Source organism: Eleginops maclovinus, chromosome 4 (assembly GCF_036324505.1).
Source record: "Eleginops maclovinus isolate JMC-PN-2008 ecotype Puerto Natales chromosome 4, JC_Emac_rtc_rv5, whole genome shotgun sequence".
Taxonomy (NCBI): domain Eukaryota; kingdom Metazoa; phylum Chordata; class Actinopteri; order Perciformes; family Eleginopidae; genus Eleginops; species Eleginops maclovinus.
Genome location: NC_086352.1, coordinates 3,232,846 through 3,254,086, shown reverse-complemented (window position 1 = coordinate 3,254,086; position 21,241 = coordinate 3,232,846). Strand labels below are relative to the sequence as shown.

The window sequence follows — 21,241 nt, the reverse complement described above, 5'->3', positions numbered from 1 at the left end:
TCAGTTCAATCATGTGCAACCCTAAATTGAAAAGAAAGACCAATTCTGCCTCTCCCATCGATGTAAAATGACTGGGTAGCCAGTAGCCTAGCCGTGATACACAACTGAGCTGCACGATTAAGTCGTTTTTCAAAGACAAAAGCTGCGATTTCAACATGTTCGAGCATCCAGAATTATAACCACGTTAATAACGTTTGTAAGAAACCAAACTGTTTGTAAATCCGTCAACATTTTATTAAAACACATATCGTCCTGTAAACCAATGAACATTAAAAACACGTTCCTCAAGTTCGCACTGAAATGTTTATTGTCTGGTTAAAATCAACTCAGGATAATTAAAACATTAAACAGACAGACCGACGGTCCACAAAGACACAGACTTAAAGGTGCAGATTTATTCTGTTCTGTAATTGTCATGTATTTTATTTCCCCCATTTCATGTGAATTATATCGTTCCATCAGAAAAAATAAAACTTGCAGATTTTTCACGAGTTCAGTCGAGTTTAATGTTCAGATGAATAAAATGTTGATTTACTTTTTTAGTTTATCAAAGTTTTATCTCGTTAAGGGATCGTTCGGTCAACACTGGGTTATAATAAACACTGGAGCCTGTAGGAGGCGCTGCAACAAGAGGATTACATGCTAACACTTATGGGACGTTTGATCAAACTGCTGCACACTGAATTAACTCCGGTTTCATGTTGAATAAAAACAGGCACACAGCGTTACGGGGACATTTAACCTGAGTGCACACAGCGTTACGGGGACATTTAACCTGAGTGCACACAGCGTTACGGGGACATTTAACCTGAGTGCACACAGCGTTACGGGGACATTTAACCTGAGTGCACACAGCGTTACGGGGACATTTAACCTGAGTGCACACAGCGTTACGGGGACATTTAACCTGAGTGCACACAGCGTTACGGGGACATTTAACCTCAGCAGGTAAGAGCATGATACCCTGACCTCTCTGACTGGTATAAATGTGTGTGTTTATGAATGGACTTGAATTCAGCTTCCCGTCAGCTGATGTGTTGAAAGCTCCGGTGAGCCTTGAGCCCCCGGAGAGGAAGTCTAGATCTTCTCCACGTAGTTTCCAGGGAACATCCCCTCCCTGCCCCGCAACCGACCGAACCACCAACCAGAGGGGTCTGCAGGAAGTATACAGTCCCAGTCAGCTAAGTACTGATAATAGCAGTAACAATAGTAGTAACAGTAGTAACAGTAGTAGTAGTAGTAGTAACAGTAGTAACAGTACTAACAGTAGTAGTAGTAGTAACAGTACTAGTAGTAACAGTAGTAGTAGTAGTAGTAGTAACAGTACTAACAGTAGTAGTAGTAGTAACAGTAGTAGTAGCACTAACAGTACTAGTAGTAACAGTAGTAGTAGTAGTAGTAGTAACAGTACTAACAGTAGTAGTAGTAGTAACAGTACTAACAGTAGTAGCAGTACTAACAGTACTAGTAGTAACAGTACTAACAGTACTAGTAGTAACAGTAGTTGTAACAGTAGTAACATTAGTAGTAGTAGCAGTACTAACAGTACTAGTAGTAGTAACAGTAGTAGTAGTACTAACAGTACTAGTAGTAACAGTAACAGTAGTAACAGTACTAGTAGTAACAGTAGTAACAGTAGTAGTAGTAGTAGTAGTAGTAGTAGTAGTAACAGTAGTAGTAGTAGTAGTACAGTAGTAGTAACAGTAGTAACAGTAGTAACAGTAGTAGTAACAGTAACAGTAGTAACAGTAGTAGTAACAGTAGTAACAGTAGTAGTAGTAGTAGTAGTACAGTAGTAGTAACAGTAGTAGTAGTAGTAGTACAGTAGTAGTAACAGTAGTAACAGTAGTAGTAGTAGTAGTAGTAGTACAGTAGTAGTAACAGTAGTAACAGTAGTAGTAGTAGTAGTAGTAGTAGTACAGTAGTAACAGTAACAGTAGTAACAGTAGTAGTAGTAGTAGTACAGTAGTAGTAACAGTAGTAGTACAGTAGTAGTAACAGTAGTAACAGTAGTAGTAGTAGTAGTAGTAACAGTAGTAACAGTAGTAACAGTAACAGTAGCAGTAGTAACAGTAGTAACAGTACTAACAGTAACGTAGCAGTAGTAACAGTAGTAGTAACAGTAGTAACAGTAGTAGTAGTAGTAGTACAGTAGTAGTAACAGTAGTAGTAGTAGTAGTACAGTAGTAGTAACAGTAGTAACAGTAGTAGTAGTAGTAGTAGTAGTACAGTAGTAGTAACAGTAGTAACAGTAGTAGTAGTAGTAGTAGTACAGTAGTAACAGTAACAGTAGTAACAGTAGTAGTAGTAGTAGTACAGTAGTAGTAACAGTAGTAGTACAGTAGTAGTAACAGTAGTAACAGTAGTAGTAGTAGTAGTAGTAACAGTAGTAACAGTAACAGTAGTAACAGTAGCAGTAGTAACAGTAGTAGTAGTAGTAACAGTAGTAGTACAGTAGTAGTAACAGTAGTAACAGTAGTAGTAGTAGTAGTAGTACAGTAGTAGTAACAGTAGTAACAGTAGTAACAGTAGCAGTAGTAACAGTAACAGTAGTAACAGTAGTAACAGTAGTAACAGTAACAGTAGTAACAGTAACAGTAGTAACAGTAGTAACAGTAGTAACAGTAACAGTAGTAATAGTAGTACAGTAGTAGTAACAGTAGTAACAGTAACAGTAGTAACAGTAGTAGTAGTAGTAGTACAGTAGTAGTAGCAGTAGTACAGTAGTAGTAACAGTAACAGTAGTAACAGTAACAGTAGTAGTAGTAGTAGTACAGTAGTAGTAACAGTAGTAGTAGTAGTACAGTAGTAGTAACAGTAGTGACAGTAGCAGTAGTAGTAACAGTAGTAACAGTAGTAACAGTAGTAACAGTAGTAGTAGTAACAGTAGTGACAGTAGTAGTAGTAACAGTAGTAACAGTAGTAGTAGTAACAGTAGTGACAGTAGCAGTAGTAACAGTAGTAACAGTAGTAACAGTAGTAACAGTAGTAGTAGTAACAGTAGTAACAGTAGTAACAGTAGTAACAGTAGTAGTAGTAACAGTAGTAACAGTAGTAACAGTAATAACAGTAGTAGTAGTAACAGTAGTAACAGTAGTAGTAGTAACAGTAGTAACAGTAGTAACAGTAGTAGTAGTAACAGTAGTAACAGTAGTAACAGTAGTAACAGTAGTAGTAGTAACAGTAGTAACAGTAGTAACAGTAATAACAGTAGTAGTAGTAACAGTAGTAACAGTAGTAGTAGTAACAGTAGTAACAGTAGTAGTAGTAACAGTAGTGACAGTAGTAGTAGTAACAGTAGTAACAGTAGTAGTAGTAACAGTAGTGACAGTAGCAGTAGTAGTAGTAGTAGTAACAGTAGTAACAGTAGTAGTAGTAACAGTAGTAACAGTAGTAACAGTAGTAACAGTAGTAGTAGTAACAGTAGTAACAGTAGTAACAGTAATAACAGTAGTAGTAGTAACAGTAGTAACAGTAGTAGTAGTAACAGTAGTAGTAGTAACAGTAGTAACAGTAGTAACAGTAGTAGTAGTAACAGTAGTAACAGTAGTAACAGTAGTATTAAACAGTAGTTCACGTAGTGACAGTAGTATAGTAACAGTGTAAATAGTAGTATCTACATAGTAACAGTATGTAGTAGTAACAGTAGTAACATTATAACTAATAGAAGTAACAGTAGTAACAGTAGTAGTGTAGTAACAGTAGTAACATATAACAGTAGAAGTAGTAACATAGTAACATAAACAGTAGTAACGTAGTAACAGTAGTAGTAGTAAAATAAAACATAAGTAACATAACAGTAGTAACAGTAGTAAACATAATAGTAGTAACAGTAGTAACAGTATTAGTATTAACAGTAGAACATAGATAACAGCATTAACAGTAGGAACAGTCAAGGAACAGTTAGTAGTAACAGTAGTAACAGTAGTAAAAGAATAACAGTAGTGAGTAGTAACATAGTAACAGTAGTATATAACAGAAGTAACATAGTAACAGTAGTAGTAGTAACAGTAGTAACAGTAGTAACAGAGTAACAGTAGTATATATAACAGTATAACAGTAGTAACAGTAATAACAGTAGTAGTAGTAACAGTAGTAACAGTAGTAGTAGTAACAGTAGTAACAGTAGTAGTAGTAACAGTAGTGACAGTAGTAGTAGTAACAGTAGTAACAGTAGTAGTAGTAACAGTAGTGACAGTAGCAGTAGTAGTAGTAGTAGTAACAGTAGTAACAGTAGTAGTAGTAACAGTAGTAACAGTAGTAACAGTAGTAACAGTAGTAGTAGTAACAGTAGTAACAGTAGTAACAGTAATAACAGTAGTAGTAGTAACAGTAGTAACAGTAGTAGTAGTAACAGTAGTAGTAGTAACAGTAGTAACAGTAGTAACAGTAGTAGTAGTAACAGTAGTAACAGTAGTAACAGTAGTAGTAGTAACAGTAGTAACAGTAGTGACAGTAGTAGTAGTAACAGTAGTAACAGTAGTAGTAGTAACAGTAGTAACAGTAGTAGTAGTAACAGTAGTAACAGTAGTAACAGTAGTAGTAGTAACAGTAGTGACAGTAGTAGTAGTAACAGTAGTAACAGTAGTAACAGTAGTAGTAGTAACAGTAGTAACAGTAGTAACAGTAGTAGTAGTAACAGTAGTAACAGTAGTAGTAGTAACAGTAGTAACAGTAGTAACAGTAGTAGTAGTAACAGTAGTAACAGTAGTGACAGTAGTAGTAGTAACAGTAGTAACAGTAGTAGTAGTAACAGTAGTAACAGTAGTAGTAGTAACAGTAGTAACAGTAGTAACAGTAATAGTAGTAACAGTAGTAACAGTAGTAGTAGTAACAGTAGTAACAGTAGTAACAGTAGTAGTAGTAACAGTAGTGACAGTAGTAGTAGTAACAGTAGTAACAGTAGTAACAGTAGTAACAGTAGTAGTAGTAACAGTAGTGACAGTAGCAGTAGTAACAGTAGTAACAGTAGTAACAGTAGTAGTAGTAACAGTAGTAACAGTAGTAAACAGTAGTAGTAGTAACAGTAGTAACAGTAGTAACAGTAGTAGTAGTAACAGTAGTAACAGTAGTAACAGTAGTAACAGTAGTAACAGTAGTGACAGTAGTGACAGTAGTAACAGTAGTAACAGTAGTGACAGTAGTGACAGTAGTAGTAGTAGTACAGTAATAGTAGTAACAGTAGCAGTAGTAACAGTAGTAACAGTAACAGTAGTAACAGTAGTAACAGTAGTAACAGTAGTAACAGTAGTAACAGTAGTGACAGTAGTGACAGTAGTAACAGTAGTAGTAGTAACAGTAGTGACAGTAGTAGTAGTAACAGTAGTAACAGTAGTAACAGTAGTAACAGTAGTAGTAGTAACAGTAGTGACAGTAGCAGTAGTAGTAGTAGTAACAGTAGTAACAGTAGTAACAGTAGTAGTAGTAACAGTAGTAACAGTAGTAACAGTAGTAACAGTAGTAGTAGTAACAGTAGTAACAGTAGTGACAGTAGCAGTAGTAATAGTAGTAACAGTAGTAACAGTAGTAGTAGTAACAGTAGTAACAGTAGTAACAGTAGTAGTAGTAACAGTAGTGACAGTAGTAGTAGTAACAGTAGTAACAGTAACAGTAGTAACAGTAGTAACAGTAGTGACAGTAGTAGTAGTAACAGTAGTAACAGTAGTAGTAGTAACAGTAGTAACAGTAGTGACAGTAGCAGTAGTAATAGTAGTAACAGTAGTAGTAGTAACAGTAGTAACAGTAGTAACAGTAGTAGTAGTAACAGTAGTGACAGTAGTAGTAGTAACAGTAGTAACAGTAGTAACAGTAGTAACAGTAGTAGTAGTAACAGTAGTGACAGTAGCAGTAGTAGTAGTAGTAACAGTAGTAACAGTAGTAACAGTAGTAGTAACAGTAGTAACAGTAGTAACAGTAGTAGTAGTAACAGTAGTAACAGTAGTAACAGTAGTAGTAGTAACAGTAGTAACAGTAGTAACAGTAGTAACAGTAGTAACAGTAGTGACAGTAGTGACAGTAGTAACAGTAGTGACAGTAGTGACAGTAGTAGTAGTAGTACAGTAATAGTAGTAACAGTAGCAGTAGTAACAGTAGTAACAGTAACAGTAGTAACAGTAGCAGTAGTAACAGTAGTAGTAGTAGTAGTACAGTAGTAGTAACAGTAGTAACAGTAGTAGTAGTAGTAGTAGTAGTAGTACAGTAGTAGTAGCAGCAGTAGTAACAGTAGTAACAGTAGTTACAGTAGTAACAGTAGTAGTAGTAACAGTAGTAACAGTAGTGACAGTAGCAGTAGTAGTAGTAGTAGTAACAGTAGTAACAGTAGTAACAGTAGTAACAGTAGTGACAGTAACAGTAGTAACAGTAGCAGTAGTAACAGTAGTAGTAGTAGTAGTACAGTAGTAGTAACAGTAGTAACAGTAGTAGTAGTAGTAGTAGTACAGTAGTAGTAGCAGTAGTAACAGTAGTAACAGTAGTTACAGTAGTAACAGTAGTAGTAGTAACAGTAGTAACAGTAGTAACAGTAGTAGTAGTAACAGTAGTAACAGTAGTAACAGTAGTAGTAGTAGTAGTATTACCCTCTGTGAGTATCTCGATGACCTCCTCAGCGTTGAAACTGAGCTCGTCGGTGTCCTGGGCATCGTAGGCGTACAGGGCCCGGCACTGCGGGGCCCGGGGCTTGGGCTTGGGAGCTGGTTTGGGTCGACCCGCTCCGGGAAGTGGCTTCACCTCCTTGGAACGACGGCGCTGCAGCCTGCAGGCAACAAGCAGGGATTACAGGCCCGAACAACAACAGCACACATGGTAAAGGTTCATGTGAGCGGAGTCTGCTGCTGCTCCATAGACTCAAACAAATACCAACACAAAGCTGTTAGAAGAACAACAAAGAAACAATAACACAAAACCACATGATTGTGAATTCATTATTAAAAAGAGTTGCTTGGGATTTTGTGGTTGGATTCAGCTGATTTTGGCGGGCTGAAAGTCAAACGGCTGCACAAAGCTCCAGCTCCAGCTAATGGTTGCTAGTTATCTGACTGTTCATGTACAATTGCAGGGGGGGGGCGGGGTAGTTTTGAGCCTGTCGGACTGTTGTGTTTCAGAGCAATGGGCTGGAACCACTCCTCACCCTGCGGCACCCTGGTCGGGGACGTTCATGAAACCCATGTCGTGGTGTTTGGGGGTCTGCTGGTCGTGGCGGCGCTGGTTCTGGAGGCGGGGCAGGCTGGGCTGCTCCATGGTTGACTGTCTCAGCAGGGAGCGCCGTGAGGAGGAGGAGCCTCTGCTGGGGGGGCCACGTCCTCTGGGGCGAGGAGCTGTAATAAAAAGAAAAAAGATGAACCATCGGTCCCAGGTCACATTTTCAGAATCTTGTAATCGACCCAGTTCTGGCGTTTCTGGTACCGGAGCTGTACTGACTGGACGGAGTCTGTTTCCCCATGTAACGGCTCTTCCGGGTGTCCTTCCTCGTCGGTCCTGCAATAAGCAAGCAAGACAGGAAGTGAGGGGGAGCTCACAGGAAGTTGTGGTAGAACATGTGGCAAATTTAGTCAGAACTTACTGGAGTTTTTGGGCAGACCCGGTCCGACGGAGACCTGCAGGACCTTCCCGCTGGGCTTCAAGATGGCCTCATCCCCCTGACCCGCCTGGAACTGGATCTGCCGGGACCCCGAGGAGCTGAACGGACCCCAGCCCCCCTTCTTCACCTTAAACTCCAGACTGTGTGAGGACAGAGACAGAGGATCAGCACAGTGTAGAGACAGACAGGTTTTACTCGAGGAGACGTTCACTGACAGGTTGTTGAACTTCAGCGGCAGCTTCTTCTCCGTTTTCTCCTGGAAGCGCTTCACCAGCAGACTCAGGAACTCCGTCTTAAACACGCTCTGAAGGACGCTGTCGTACTCTTCCTCATGGACAATGAAGAAGTCGTCCTGCAGCGTACTGACAGACAGACAGACAGACAGACAGACAGAGTTACTACAGTCATCATTCACTGATTCCTACAGAGCGATGCTATTTCCTAAGGTAAGCTAACAGTCACACACTGTTGGTCATACGGAGGAAGTCCAGGTTCAGTTTCTTACCCAATGAACCATCGACATGTGGACTGCAGGAGCGGGGATCGAACCCACAACCTACTGGTTAAAAGATGGCCGTGCTCCATCACCGGTTTTAGTTCTGTTTCAAGACTTTCAATGTTCTTGTTCGGTTTTGTGTCTGGTTTTATTCCTAGTTCTCTCTATACTCATGATTCTAGTTTCAGTTTAGTTCTGGCCCTGGTTGTGGATCTGGTTTTGGTTGTGAACAGTGGTGTACCTCAGGGACACGGACTGGATCTTGTTGATCTCGATCTTCCTCTTCAGAACCTCCTGGATCCGGCCTTTATCCGGACCCTGCTTCACCTTCTCTCGACCAATCAGGTACAGGAACTTGGGGGTCAGGATGAGGTCCCGCTTCACCGTCTGAACAGAAGCAGAGTATCATAAAGAGGAACAGATGAATTCTGACACGTGAACCCCTTCTTTTATTCTGGCCCTTAGGAGTCCTGACCCTGAATCTGCGGTCAAACTTCACCACCACGTCGGCGAAGTCGATCCTCTCTCTGCGGCCGACAAACTGCCTGATCTCGGGGTGGTTGTCGGTGCCAAGGTAGTCGCCCACAAAGTTCCTGTTGATGCTGTTCCTGCGGCGCTCTTTCTTGTTCAGCAGGACGTCAGAGGCTGGAGGAAACAGAGGTCCGTTAGTGGAGAGGAAGAAGTGGACATCCTGGACCTGAACCCCCCAGGAAAACCTCTTACCTTCCTCCCTCATCTTCACGTACTTGCGGACAGCGATGTGTTTACGCCAGGCCTTCTGGATGACCCGAGCGTAACCGTTATACTTCCTCTCCCTCATCTCCTCCAACAGGAAAAGCTGCAGAGTAACACGTCAGAATCACCCTCTGGGAACTACAATACCCACAATGCCTCTGCACCAGGAACTGAAGTCCTGGCAGTTGAGATTGAACCTTAACCCCTGCAACATCAACGTACATCATCTTAGCTGTGTGTGTGTGTGTGTGTGTGTGTGTGTGTGTGTGTGTGTGTGTGTGTGTGTGTGTGTGTGTGTGTGTGTGTGTGTCGTACCGACTCCGGGGCCTTGATGAACACCTTGCTCTTGCCCAGTTGGAACTGGTCCTGGTCCATGTGGACTGAGTTGAGGAGGTGCAGGACCCCCTGCCGCTGGTCTCCGGTCCAGCTGGGCCAGGACTCCTTGGTGAGGATGGCGTACCTGCAGGAAACAGACCGGTCTTAGTCCATCCATTTCTCATTAGTCTATTAGTTGCAGCTCTTCAGCCGGAAACCCTTCACACTTTACTAAGGTCAACGTGGGTGGGGGGATGCAGATCATTTCAGCGTGTAAAGGACTCTGGAAGCTGCGTAACCTCTGACCTGTGCAGGAACTTGTTGAAGACCCGTCTGTAGGCGTACCCGGCCCGGCGGACCCGGATGTTCTCCCGCAGGCCCAGGTACTCCACCTGGTGACGGACCCGGTTCTCCTCCCAGTCCCGGGGCCGCTTGGTCTCGTTGGGTTTGATGCAGCGGATGTAGTGGGGGGTGCACTTCATCAGGGTCTGCACCAGACTGTTGGCTTGTTTCTAAAAGACACGGGGGTTGGGGGGATTACTGCTGGGACACAAGACACATCAGCAACATCAGGGACTCTGCCTCAGACTGGTTCATTGATGGGTTATTAAACACTTGTTTGTTCAGAGGAACCCCCCCCCCTAACACACACACAGTGGGCAGGGACTTAGTGCAGAGGTGCAGTTTGTATTTGCTGCTCCACACTCTGAAGATTCTGTGAATACGTAAACCCAGCAGCACCCTCTAGAGGAGGCTCTGGTCCTGAACACTTGATAAACTGCTTCAGTGTGGTGTGGTGGGCCTGGGAATTATCCAGTGTAAACAGGAGCCCCCCCACAGCTGCAAAGACACATGTGATGGTGGTTGTGCATTTGTCTGTGTGTTCTCTGTGTGTTTGACCCCCCCAGCATGGTAACAGGGACTTCAGACAGAGGGTTCTTTCTGAACCACAGTCCGCCCTGCGGGTTGGCGGTACAGCCTCCACCTGTCGCTCACCTTGATCTTAGTGCTGGCAGTGCTCGGTCGCCCTCTCTTCTCCGCATCCAGGTTCTCAGGAAACAGAGCCCTGATGAACGGACTGACCACAAACACACCACAGACAGCAATCAGAGTTCACGCCCACACACCAATAAACACGGCTGGAGTCTGCTGCAGGAAAGGGATCTAAAGACAAGTGATGCAACGTCTCTGCATGGAGAGAGGTGCAGGAATGAGTCCTTAACCCTGACATGACTCAGCATCTCCTCACTTCCTCTGGTCTCCCTCCATTGGTTTCTGAATGTGATCTTTGGTTCTTATCCTTAACCCATTTAAGCCGGGAAAGTGTTGCCGCATTTCTAGCATTAAAACCGGGGTAGCTGTTGCGTCATTCTACCATTGAAGCCGGGAAAGCGGATACGTCATTTTCTGGTACAAGAGCTCTGTGGTATATTTCTGCATTAATTATCGGCCTCTTAGCCAATGAAATGCATCAGAATATACACGTGGCATTGTTTGAATTTTTTCCGAACAATCATGGCCGACTTAGAATACTGCGGAGGGAATTCTGAAGTTAGTGAAGGTAGTGATGTTGACGATCTGCACAGCGCTGATGACATTACTACTGACGACTTTGAACCCGTCGAACCAATCGACCGGGATTTATGGTTAAGACATCTGTTTGAAGACGATGATGACCATGAGTTCGAAGGTTTTGAAACCGAGTGGAGGACGGAGAATTACCACTCTAATCCACAGAGTGTTTTCAACCGCACCCCAGGAGTGAAAGTCGATTTACCTGTAGATGCCACTCATGAAAGCCACAGCTGTAAGCTCTCAAATACTTTTTGAATTTTGTTTCTGTCTGCTACAGAGGCTGAGAAATCCATTATTTAGTAGGTGTTGACACAATTGCTGAATTTCCAGAAACACTTCAGGCTTTAGGGGGTTCTTCTAAAATCGCCCATAGGTTTTACAGGCGTTTTAGGCCTAAATGGGTTAATATGTGGAGATGAACTTAACGTATAAGTATCATAAACGTTTGACATAATCCAAAATGACACGGAGGAATCCCATTGGATCAGTGAGTTGCTGCCATCAGGTACCAACACAGGAACACCTGCTACTCTGTGTGTAGGACTTACAACTCGCTGCCCTGCATCAGCTCGATGATGTCATTAAACAACACGTCTCTGTTCCTCTCACAGAAACCACTGACATCATAGGACACCTGTAGGACAGACAGACAGTATGGACAGACAGGTTGAGTTTAGAATTTACCAGAGACGGTGTAGAACGTGTTGTCACTGATCAGATATTGACGGTGCTAACGGTGTGTTCAGATGCTAGCGGTTACCTTCCCGGCATAGTGGTGCACGATGAAGCCTTTGTTCCAGCTGCTGAAGTGCTCGTGGGACCCGACCTGGCCCTGCAGCTTCTGCAGCAGCGTCTGGTCAGCGCCCTCACCTTTAGCATGCATCGTCGCACACACGTCGTCCAGGATGCTCATCAACCCGGGGGGGTTCTGGGAATAAATTCATCTATGCATTAAATCTGAGTAGTGTGTGGATGTTGGTAAGAACAACGTGCTATAGAACTGACCAGTTTGGACTCGATGAGGTCACAGACCACTTTGTTGTTGAAATACTCGATGGGTGTCCATTGGATCCCCTCCTGCACATACTCTTCCTGCAGATACAGCAGGGGTTCATCTCCCAAACACTGCCAAGATGTGCTAATGGTGCGATGATATGCAAATGGTGCAACAATGTGCTAATGGTGCTATGATGTGCTAATGGTGCAACGGTGTGCTAAAGGTTCAATGATGTCTGTTCACGCGGTGGTAATGCAAAGTGTTACCGCTGAGGTGCTGTCTGACCTGCTCTGCCTTCAGCGTGAGCTCGATGAAGATCTGCTGCAGCTTCTCGTTCACAAAGTTGATGCAGAACTGCTCGAAGCCGTTCCTCTAGAAGAGACAGAGGATTTCATTAAAGTCCACATCTGGTACTTAGAAAGGATCACCTCTCAGTTTTCCTGAACGTATCGTGTTGACCCTGGTATTTCTATCCGTATGAACACCAAACAGATCACACCTGGAGAGTCAACCCATGTTTCTACCTGGAAGATCTCGAAGCCGTAGATGTCGAGGACTCCGATGTTGAACTCCTCCTGATCCTTCTGCATGGCTTTGTTAATGCACTGCCAAGACAGACCATAACACAGGGTCAACACGGGTTCAGCACGGGGTCAGCTCAGACCATAACACAGCAGCGGGTAAAAAGGTTTATAACAAAGTATTAGAGTGTGTAAATTAAACAGGTGTGTAAAGTAGACCGGTGTGTGAAGTAGACCGGTGTGTAAAGTAGACCGGTGTGTGAAGTAGACCGGTGTGTAAAGTAGACCGGTGTGTGAAGTAGACCGGTGTGTAAAGTAGACCGGTGTGTAAAGTAGACCGGTGTGTGAAGTAGACCGGTGTGTGAAGTAGACCGGTGTGTGAAGTAAACCGGTGTGTGAAGTAGACCGGTGTGTGAAGTCGACAGGTGTACTAACGTCTACGAGGAAGTTGAACAGCCGGGTGTACACAGCTTTGGACAGAGCGTCTCTGGAGAAGCAGGCCTGCTCCGTGTTCAGCGTCACAGCGATGGACTCAGACTTCCCCCCCCACTTACTGTCCATCATCCTGCTGGTCAGTTTACTGCACAGCCCATCCTGAGGGACGCCCAGCAGGAAGGCCGGGAAAGCCAGGACTGACAGGGACAGAGAGACAGACAGGAAGTTACAGACACAGATAAAAAGTAACAGAGACCAGACAAAGACAGGAAGTTACACAGACAGCCAGGAAGTTACAGACACAGACAGGACTGGTATTTACAGAGACCAAACAAGATTTTACAGACAAACAGGAAGTTACAGAGACTGACAGGAAGTTACAGAGACCAGACAGGAATTTACAGACAAAGACAGGAAGTTACAGAGACCAGACAGGAAGTTACAGACACAGACAGGAAGTTACAGAGACCAGACAGGAAGTTACAGACACAGACAGGAATTTACAGACAAACACAGGAAGTTACAGAGACCAGACAGGAAGTTACAGACACAGACAGGAAGTTACAGAGAAACACAGGAAGTTACAGGAAGATACAGAGACAGACAGGAAGTTACAGGAAGATAAAGAGAAAGACAGGAAGTTACTGAGACCAGACAGGAAGTTACAGAGACCATACAGGAAGTTACAGACACAGACAGGAAGTTACAGAGACCAGACAGGAAGTTACAGAGACCAGACAGGAAGTTACAGACACAGACAGGAAGTTACAGACACAGACAGGTAGTTACAGAAACAGACAGGAAGTTACAGAGACCAGACAGGAAGTTACCTAGACCAGACAGGAAGTTACAGAGACCAGACAGCAAGTTACAGACAAAGACAGGTAGTTACAGAGACCAGACAGGAAGTTCCAGGAAGTTACAGACACAGACAGGAAGTTACAGACACAGACAGGAAGTTACATAGACCAGACAGGAAACTACAGACACAGACAGGAAGTTACAGAGACCAGACAGGAAGTTACAGAGACCAGACAGGAAGTTACAGACAAAGACAGGAAGTTCCAGACACAGACAAGAAGTTACAGACACAGACAGGAAGTTACATAGACCAGACAGGAAACTACAGACACAGACAGGAAGTTACAGAGACCAGACAGGAAGTTACAGAGACCAGACAGGAAGTTAGAGACCAGACAGGAAGTTACAGAGACCAGACAGGAAGTTCCAGGAAGTTACAGACACAGACAGGAAGTTACAGACACAGACAGGAAGTTACATAGACCAGACAGGAAACTACAGACACAGACAGGAAGTTAGAGACCAGACAGGAAGTTACAGAGACCAGACAGGAAGTTAGAGACCAGACAGGAAGTTACAGAGACCAGACAGGAAGTTCCAGGAAGTTCCAGACACAGACAGGAAGTTACAGACACAGACAGGAAGTTACATAGACCAGACAGGAAACTACAGACACAGACAGGAAGTTACATAGACCAGACAGGAACTACAGACCAGACAGGAAGTTAGAGACACAGAAAGGAAGTTACAGAGACCAGACAGGAAGTTAGAGACCAGACAGGAAGTTACAGAGACCAGACAGGAAGTTCCAGGAAGTTACAGACACAGACAGGAAGTTACAGACACAGACAGGAAGTTACATAGACCAGACAGGAAACTACAGACACAGACAGGAAGTTACAGAGACCAAACAGGAAGTTAGAGACCAGACAGGAAGTTACAGAGACCAGACAGGAAGTTAGAGACACAGAAAGGAAGTTAGAGACCAGACAGGAAGTTACAGAGACCAGACAGGAAGTTAGAGACACAGAAAGGAAGTTACAGAGACCAGACAGGAAGTTCCAGGAAGTTACAGACACAGACAGGAAGTTACAGACACAGACAGGAAGTTACAGACACAGACAGGAAGTTAGAGACCAGACAGGAAGTTAGAGACCAGACAGGAAGTTACAGAGACCAGACAGGAAGTTACATAGAGCAGACAGGAAGTTACAGACACAACAGGAAGTTACAGAGACCAGAAAGGAAGTTACAGGAAGTTACATAGACCAGACAGGAAGTTACGGACAGGAAGTTACAGAGACCAAACAGGAAGTTACAGAGACCAGACAGGAAGTTACAGGAAGTTACATAGAGCAGACAGGAAGTTACAGACACAGACAGGAAGTTACAGGAAGTTACATAGACCACACAGGAAGTTACAGACACAGACAGGAAGTGACAGAGACCAGACAGGAAGTTACATATACCAGACAGGAAGTTACAGACAGACAGGAAGTTACAGACAGACAGGACGTTACAGACACAGACAGGAAGTTACAGACACAGACAGGAAGTTACAGAGACCAGACAGGAAGTTACAGACAGACAGGACGTTACAGACACAGACAGGAAGTTACAGACACAGACAGGAAGTTACAGACACAGACAGGAAGTTACAGTGTAGTATGTGCTGTGTACAGTGTGTAGTATGTGCTGTGTACAGTGTGTAGTATGTGCTGTGTACAGTGTGTAGTATTTGTTGTGTACAGTGTGTAGTATTTGTTGTGTACAGTGTGTAGTATGTGCTGTGTACAGTGTGTAGTATTTGTTGTGTACAGTGTGTAGTATGTGCTGTGTACAGTGTGTAGTATTTGTTGTGTACAGTGTGTAGTATGTGCTGTGTACAGTGTGTAGTATGTGCTGTGTACAGTGTGTAGTATGTGCTGTGTACAGTGTGTAGTATGTGCTGTGTACAGTGTGTAGTATTTGTTGTGTACAGTGTGTAGTATTTGTTGTGTACAGTGTGTAGTATGTGCTGTGTACAGTGTGTAGTATTTGTTGTGTACAGTGTGTAGTATGTGCTGTGTACAGTGTGTAGTATTTGTTGTGTACAGTGTGTAGTATGTGCTGTGAACAGTGTGTAGTATTTGTTGTGTATAGTGTGTACTCACAGTCCTGGCTCTCCACCACAGCGTAGTTGTTCTCCTCTCTGAAGCTGATGTTCCCCAAATGAAGAATTCCTGCAACCAGCTGAAGAACCGAGTCCTGGTCCTCGGAGGACAGACCTACTACCGACATCGCCTCCTACAGACACAGACAGGTTAACAGAAACACAGAGAGACAGACAAACAGGTACAGAGAGACAGAGAGACAGACAGACAGACAGACCGGTACAGAGAGACAAACAGACGGACAGACAGACAGACAGAAAGGCACAGACAGATAGACAGGTGCGGAGAGACAGACAGAGAGAAAGGCACAGACAGAGAGACATGTACAGAGAGACAGACAGATAGGTACAGACAGACAGACAGACAGGTACAGAAAGACAAAGATACAGACAGACAGATAGATAGATAGACAGGTACAGATAGACAAAGAGACAGACAAAGAGACGGACAGACAGATAGACAGGTACAGAAAGACAAAGAGACAGACAGACAGACGGACAGAAAGGCACAGACAGATAGACAGGTACAGAGAGACAAAGAGACAGACAGACAGAACGACAGACAGACAGACAGATAGACAGGTACAGAGAGACAAAGAGACAGACAAAGAGACGGACAGACAGATAGACAGGTACAGAAAGACAAAGAGACAGACAGAGACAGACAGACAGACAGACAGACAGACAGACAGACAGGTACAGAAAGACAAAGAGACAGACAAAGAGACGGACAGACAGACAGAAAGGCACAGACAGATACAGGTACAGAGAGACAAAGAGACAGACGGACAGAACGACAGACAGACAGAGCGACAGACAGACAGACGGACAGAAAGGCACAGACAGATAGACAGGTACAGACAGACAGACAGACAGACAGACAGAAAGGCACAGACAGATAGACAGATACAGAGAGACAGACAGACAGGTACAGACAGAAAGGCACAGACAGATAGACAGATACAGAGAGACAGACAGACAGGTACAGACAGACACGGACAGGTACAGACTATGGTGTCGGCGAACTCCTTCTTGTCGTTGATGTCCTCCACGGTGTAGGTTCCTGATTGGTTCAGGTAGAAGTAATAGTCGGGGGTCGTGACCCCGAGGTTCTCCCTCTGCTCCGAGGTCGCCCCCCCCAACAGCTGAGGACAGAGGTTACACAGAGGTCACACAGAGGTTACACAGAGGTTACACAGGTTACACAGAGGTCACACAGAGGTTACACAGAGGTCACACAAAGGTCACACAGAGGTTACACAGAGGTCACACAGAGGTTACACAGGTTACACAGAGGTTACACAGGTCACACAGAGGTAGAGGTCACACAGAGGTAGAGGTTACACAGAGGTTACACAGAGGTCACACAGAGGTTACACAGAGGTTACACTGAGGTCACACAGAGGTTACACTGAGGTCACACAGAGGTAGAGGTTACACAGAGGTAGAGGTCACACAGGAGAACTTGCACAATTGGTGGCTGACTAAATACTTTTTTGCCCCACTGTATTAGCAGTGCCTATCTTGGTAATTGTAGTTTATGTAAATAAGTAAATGTATTGCAGTACCTGTTAGTAGTATTGGTAGAGTACTGTGTTAAGTGTTGCAGTACCTGTAGTAGTATTGGTAGAGTACTGTGTGTAAGTGTTGCAGTACCTGGTAGTAGTATTGGTAGAGTACTGTGTATAAGTGTTGCAGTACCTGTAGTAGTATTGGTAGAGTACTGTGTATAAGTGTTGCAGTACCTGTTAGTAGTATTGGTAGAGTACTGTGTATAAGTGTTGCAGTACCTGGTAGTAGTATTGGTAGAGTACTGTGTATAAGTGTTGCAGTACCTGGTAGTAGTATTGGTAGAGTACTGTGTATAAGTGTTGCAGTACCTGGTAGTAGTATTGGTAGAGTACTGTGTATAAGTGTTGCAGTACCTGGTAGTAGTATTGGTAGAGTACTGTGTATAAGTGTTGCAGTACCTGGTAGTAGTATTGGTAGAGTACTGTGTGTAAGTGTTGCAGTACCTGGTAGTAGTATTGGTAGAGTACTGTGTATAAGTGTTGCAGTACCTGGTAGTAGTATTGGTAGAGTACTGTGTAGTTGCAGTACCTGGTAGTAGTTGTAGAGTACTGTATAAGTGTTGCAGTACCTGGTAGTAGTATTGGTAGAGTACTGTGTATAAGTGTTGCAGTACCTGGTAGTAGTATTGGTAGAGTACTGTGTGTAAGTGTTGCAGTACCTGGTAGTAGTATTGGTAGAGTACTGTGTGTAAGTGTTGCAGTACCTGTTAGTAGTATTGGTAGAGTACTGTGTATAAGTGTTGCAGTACCTGGTAGTAGTATTGGTAGAGTACTGTGTATAAGTGTTGCAGTACCTGGTAGTAGTATTGGTAGAGTACTGTGTATAAGTGTTGCAGTACCTGGTAGTAGTATTGGTAGAGTACTGTGTATAAGTGTTGCAGTACCTGGTAGTAGTATTGGTAGAGTACTGTGTATAAGTGTTGCAGTACCTGGTAGTAGTATTGGTAGAGTACTGTGTATAAGTGTTGCAGTACCTGGTAGTAGTATTGGTAGAGTACTGTGTATAAGTGTTGCAGTACCTGTTAGTAGTATTGGTAGAGTACTGTGTGTAAGTGTTGCAGTACCTGGTAGTGGTATTGGTAGAGTACTGTGTGTAAGTGTTGCAGTACCTGGTAGTAGTATTGGTAGAGTACTGTGTATAAGTGTTGCAGTACCTGTTAGTAGTATTGGTAGAGTACTGTGTATAAGTGTTGCAGTACCTGGTAGTAGTATTGGTAGAGTACTGTGTGTAAGTGTTGCAGTACCTGGTAGTAGTATTGGTAGAGTACTGTGTGTAAGTGTTGCAGTACCTGTTAGTAGTATTGGTAGAGTACTGTGTACAAGTGTTGCAGTACCTGGTAGTAGTATTGGTAGAGTACTGTGTATAAGTGTTGCAGTACCTGGTAGTAGTATTGGTAGAGTACTGTGTATAAGTGTTGCAGTACCTGGTAGTAGTATTGGTAGAGTACTGTGTATAAGTGTTGCAGTACCTGGTAGTAGTATTGGTAGAGTACTGTGTATAAGTGTTGCAGTACCTGTTAGTAGTATTGGTAGAGTACTGTGTGTAAGTGTTGCAGTACCTGGTAGTGTATTGGTAGAGTACTGTGTGTAAGTGTTGCAGTACCTGGTAGTAGTATTGGTAGAGTACTGTGTGTAAGTGTTGCAGTACCTGGTAGTAGTATTGGTAGAGTACTGTGTATAAGTGTTGCAGTACCTGGTAGTAGTATTGGTAGAGTACTGTGTATAAGTGTTGCAGTACCTGGTAGTAGTATTGGTAGAGTACTGTGTGTAAGTGTTGCAGTACCTGGTAGTAGTATTGGTAGAGTACTGTGTGTAAGTGTTGCAGTACCTGGTAGTAGCATTGGTAGAGTACTGTGTGTAAGTGTTGCAGTACCTGGTAGTAGTATTGGTAGAGTACTGTGTGTAAGTGTTGCAGTACCTGGTAGTAGTATTGGTAGAGTACTGTGTGTAAGTGTTGCAGTACCTGGTAGTAGTATTGGTAGAGTACTGTGTGTAAGTGTTGCAGTACCTGGTAGTAGTATTGGTAGAGTACTGTGTGTAAGTGTTGCGGTACCTGGTAGTAGTATTGGTAGAGTACTGTGTGTAAGTGTTGCAGTACCTGGTAGTAGTATTGGTAGAGTACTGTGTGTAAGTGTTGCAGTACCTGGTAGTAGTATTGGTAGAGTACTGTGTGTAAGTGTTGCAGTACCTGGTAGTAGTATTGGTAGAGTACTGTGTGTAAGTGTTGCAGTACCTGGTAGTAGTATTGGTAGAGTACTGTGTGTAAGTGTTGCAGTACCTGGTAGTAGTATTGGTAGAGTACTGTGTGTAAGTGTTGCAGTACCTGGTAGTAGATGTGGAAGCTCCTCTCTCCTGGGTTCTGAGAGACGACCCGACTCTTCTCCAGCAGGAAGTTGGAGATCTTCCCTCCATCAGGAGCCCCCCCCCGGCTGAACTGGATCTCAAAGTACTTCCCCTGAGAGGAGGACAGTGTACATGTGTTAGCAGTACTCTTCAGCTGCACTGATGCAGTATCATACAGAGTATTTACATGTACTAATACTCACAAATCTGCTGGAGTTGTTGTTGCGGACGGTTTTAGCGTTACCAAAAGCCTCAAGCAGGGGGTTGGACTGCAGGATGATGTCTTTAACATGCTGAACACACACACACACACACACACACACACACACACACACACACACACACACACACACACACACACACACACACACACACACACACACACACACACACACACACACACACACACACACACACACACACACACACACACACACACACACACACACACACACACACACACACACACACACAGTTCAGGCTGACCTGGGACCAGCTTCTGGTTCTGCTGGTTCAGGTGGGTTACTGACCTGGACTTTGTCTCCTCCTCCGGACACTTTGGACACGTAGCTCATGATGTATTTAGCCGCCACAGTTTTTCCCGCTCCGCTCTCCCCGCTGACAGGAAACAGGAAACAGTGTCAGAGGGGTTTACCTCCAGCAGGTGAGAGAGAGAGCAGCCTCACAGGAACTTTTACTGCAGTATTTCAGTGTAACACAGGAGGTGTTCAATGCTCTCCAGACCAGGACTCTTTCAGACCCGATACAGCCACTTAAGATCAGACGGAGGGTCCAGAGACCTCGATGCTGAGCGCTTTACTGCCCAGGTGTTAGTGTGTGAAGTTAAGCCCCGCCCACCTGATGATGACACACTGGTTCTCGCTGTCAATCATCATGTTCCGGTACATGGTGTCCGCCAGGGCGTAGATGTGGGGGGGGTTCTCATACTGCGCCTGTAGGGGGGGACAAGTGTGTGTGAGTGTCAGTGAGTGTCAGTGTGAGTCAGTGAGTGAGATTGTGAGTCTGTGAGTGTGAGTGAGTGTGAGTCAGTGAGTGTGAGTGAGAGTGCGAGTGCGAGTCAGTGAGTGTGAATGTGAGTCAGTGAGTGTGAGTGTGAGTGTGAGTGTGAGTGTGAGTGTCAGTGAGTGTGAGTGTGAGTGTGAGTGTGAGTGAGTGTGAGTGTGAGTGTGAGTGTGAGTGAGTGAGTGTGAGTGTGAGTGAGAGTGAGAGTGAGTGTGAGAGTGAGTGAGTGTGAGTGAGTGTGAGTGTCAGTGAGTGTGAGTGAGTGTCAGTGAGTGTGAGTGTGAGTGTGAGTGAGTGTGAGTGAGTGTGAGTGAGAGTGTGAGTGTCAGTGAGTGTGAGTGAGTGTGAGTGTGAGTGTGAGTGTGAGTGAGTGAGTGTGAGTGTGAGTGAGTGTGAGTGTGAGTGAGAGTGAGTGAGTGTGAGTGAGTGTGAGTGTCAGTGAGTGTGAGTGAGTGTCAGTGAGTGTGAGTGTGAGTGTGAGTGAGAGTGAGTGAGTGTGAGTGTCAGTGAGTGTGAGTGAGTGTCAGTGAGTGAGAGTGAGAGTGAGAGTGAGTGAGAGTGAGAGTGAGAGTGTTAGTGAGAGTGAGAGTGAGAGTGAGTGTTAGTGAGAGTGAGAGTGAGAGTGAGAGTGAGTGTTAGTGAGAGTGAGAGTGAGAGTGAGAGTGAGAGAGTGAGTGTGAGTGAGTGTGAGTGTGTGAGTG

General features: G+C 44.0%; 1 protein-coding gene across 2 annotated transcripts in view; it reads right to left on the bottom strand.

Moving 5' to 3' along the window:
* Nucleotides 1-284: 284 nt before the first annotated feature.
* The window catches only part of myo1eb (myosin IEb), a 25,203-nt gene continuing 4,246 nt past the window's right edge, over nucleotides 285-21,241 (bottom strand). The window contains exons 4-27 of one of the 2 annotated variants that reach the window (XM_063880735.1): nucleotides 20,376-20,470; nucleotides 20,048-20,135; nucleotides 19,721-19,810; nucleotides 19,498-19,629; nucleotides 16,614-16,748; nucleotides 15,605-15,737; nucleotides 12,651-12,847; nucleotides 12,219-12,299; nucleotides 11,980-12,066; nucleotides 11,703-11,789; nucleotides 11,458-11,625; nucleotides 11,246-11,331; nucleotides 10,119-10,200; nucleotides 9,429-9,634; nucleotides 9,123-9,267; nucleotides 8,796-8,910; nucleotides 8,548-8,717; nucleotides 8,314-8,459; nucleotides 7,792-7,938; nucleotides 7,559-7,716; nucleotides 7,402-7,473; nucleotides 7,127-7,313; nucleotides 6,576-6,751; nucleotides 285-1,154 (exon numbers count right to left, since the gene is read on the bottom strand). In XM_063880735.1, the coding sequence (XP_063736805.1) occupies nucleotides 1,078-1,154; nucleotides 6,576-6,751; nucleotides 7,127-7,313; nucleotides 7,402-7,473; nucleotides 7,559-7,716; nucleotides 7,792-7,938; nucleotides 8,314-8,459; nucleotides 8,548-8,717; nucleotides 8,796-8,910; nucleotides 9,123-9,267; nucleotides 9,429-9,634; nucleotides 10,119-10,200; nucleotides 11,246-11,331; nucleotides 11,458-11,625; nucleotides 11,703-11,789; nucleotides 11,980-12,066; nucleotides 12,219-12,299; nucleotides 12,651-12,847; nucleotides 15,605-15,737; nucleotides 16,614-16,748; nucleotides 19,498-19,629; nucleotides 19,721-19,810; nucleotides 20,048-20,135; nucleotides 20,376-20,470 (3,060 nt within the window). In that variant the 3' untranslated portion in view covers nucleotides 285-1,077. The remainder of the gene's footprint in view (nucleotides 1,155-6,575; nucleotides 6,752-7,126; nucleotides 7,314-7,401; nucleotides 7,474-7,558; nucleotides 7,717-7,791; nucleotides 7,939-8,313; nucleotides 8,460-8,547; nucleotides 8,718-8,795; nucleotides 8,911-9,122; nucleotides 9,268-9,428; nucleotides 9,635-10,118; nucleotides 10,201-11,245; nucleotides 11,332-11,457; nucleotides 11,626-11,702; nucleotides 11,790-11,979; nucleotides 12,067-12,218; nucleotides 12,300-12,650; nucleotides 12,848-15,604; nucleotides 15,738-16,613; nucleotides 16,749-19,497; nucleotides 19,630-19,720; nucleotides 19,811-20,047; nucleotides 20,136-20,375; nucleotides 20,471-21,241) is intronic. The other variant, XM_063880736.1, reaches the window with a different exon arrangement.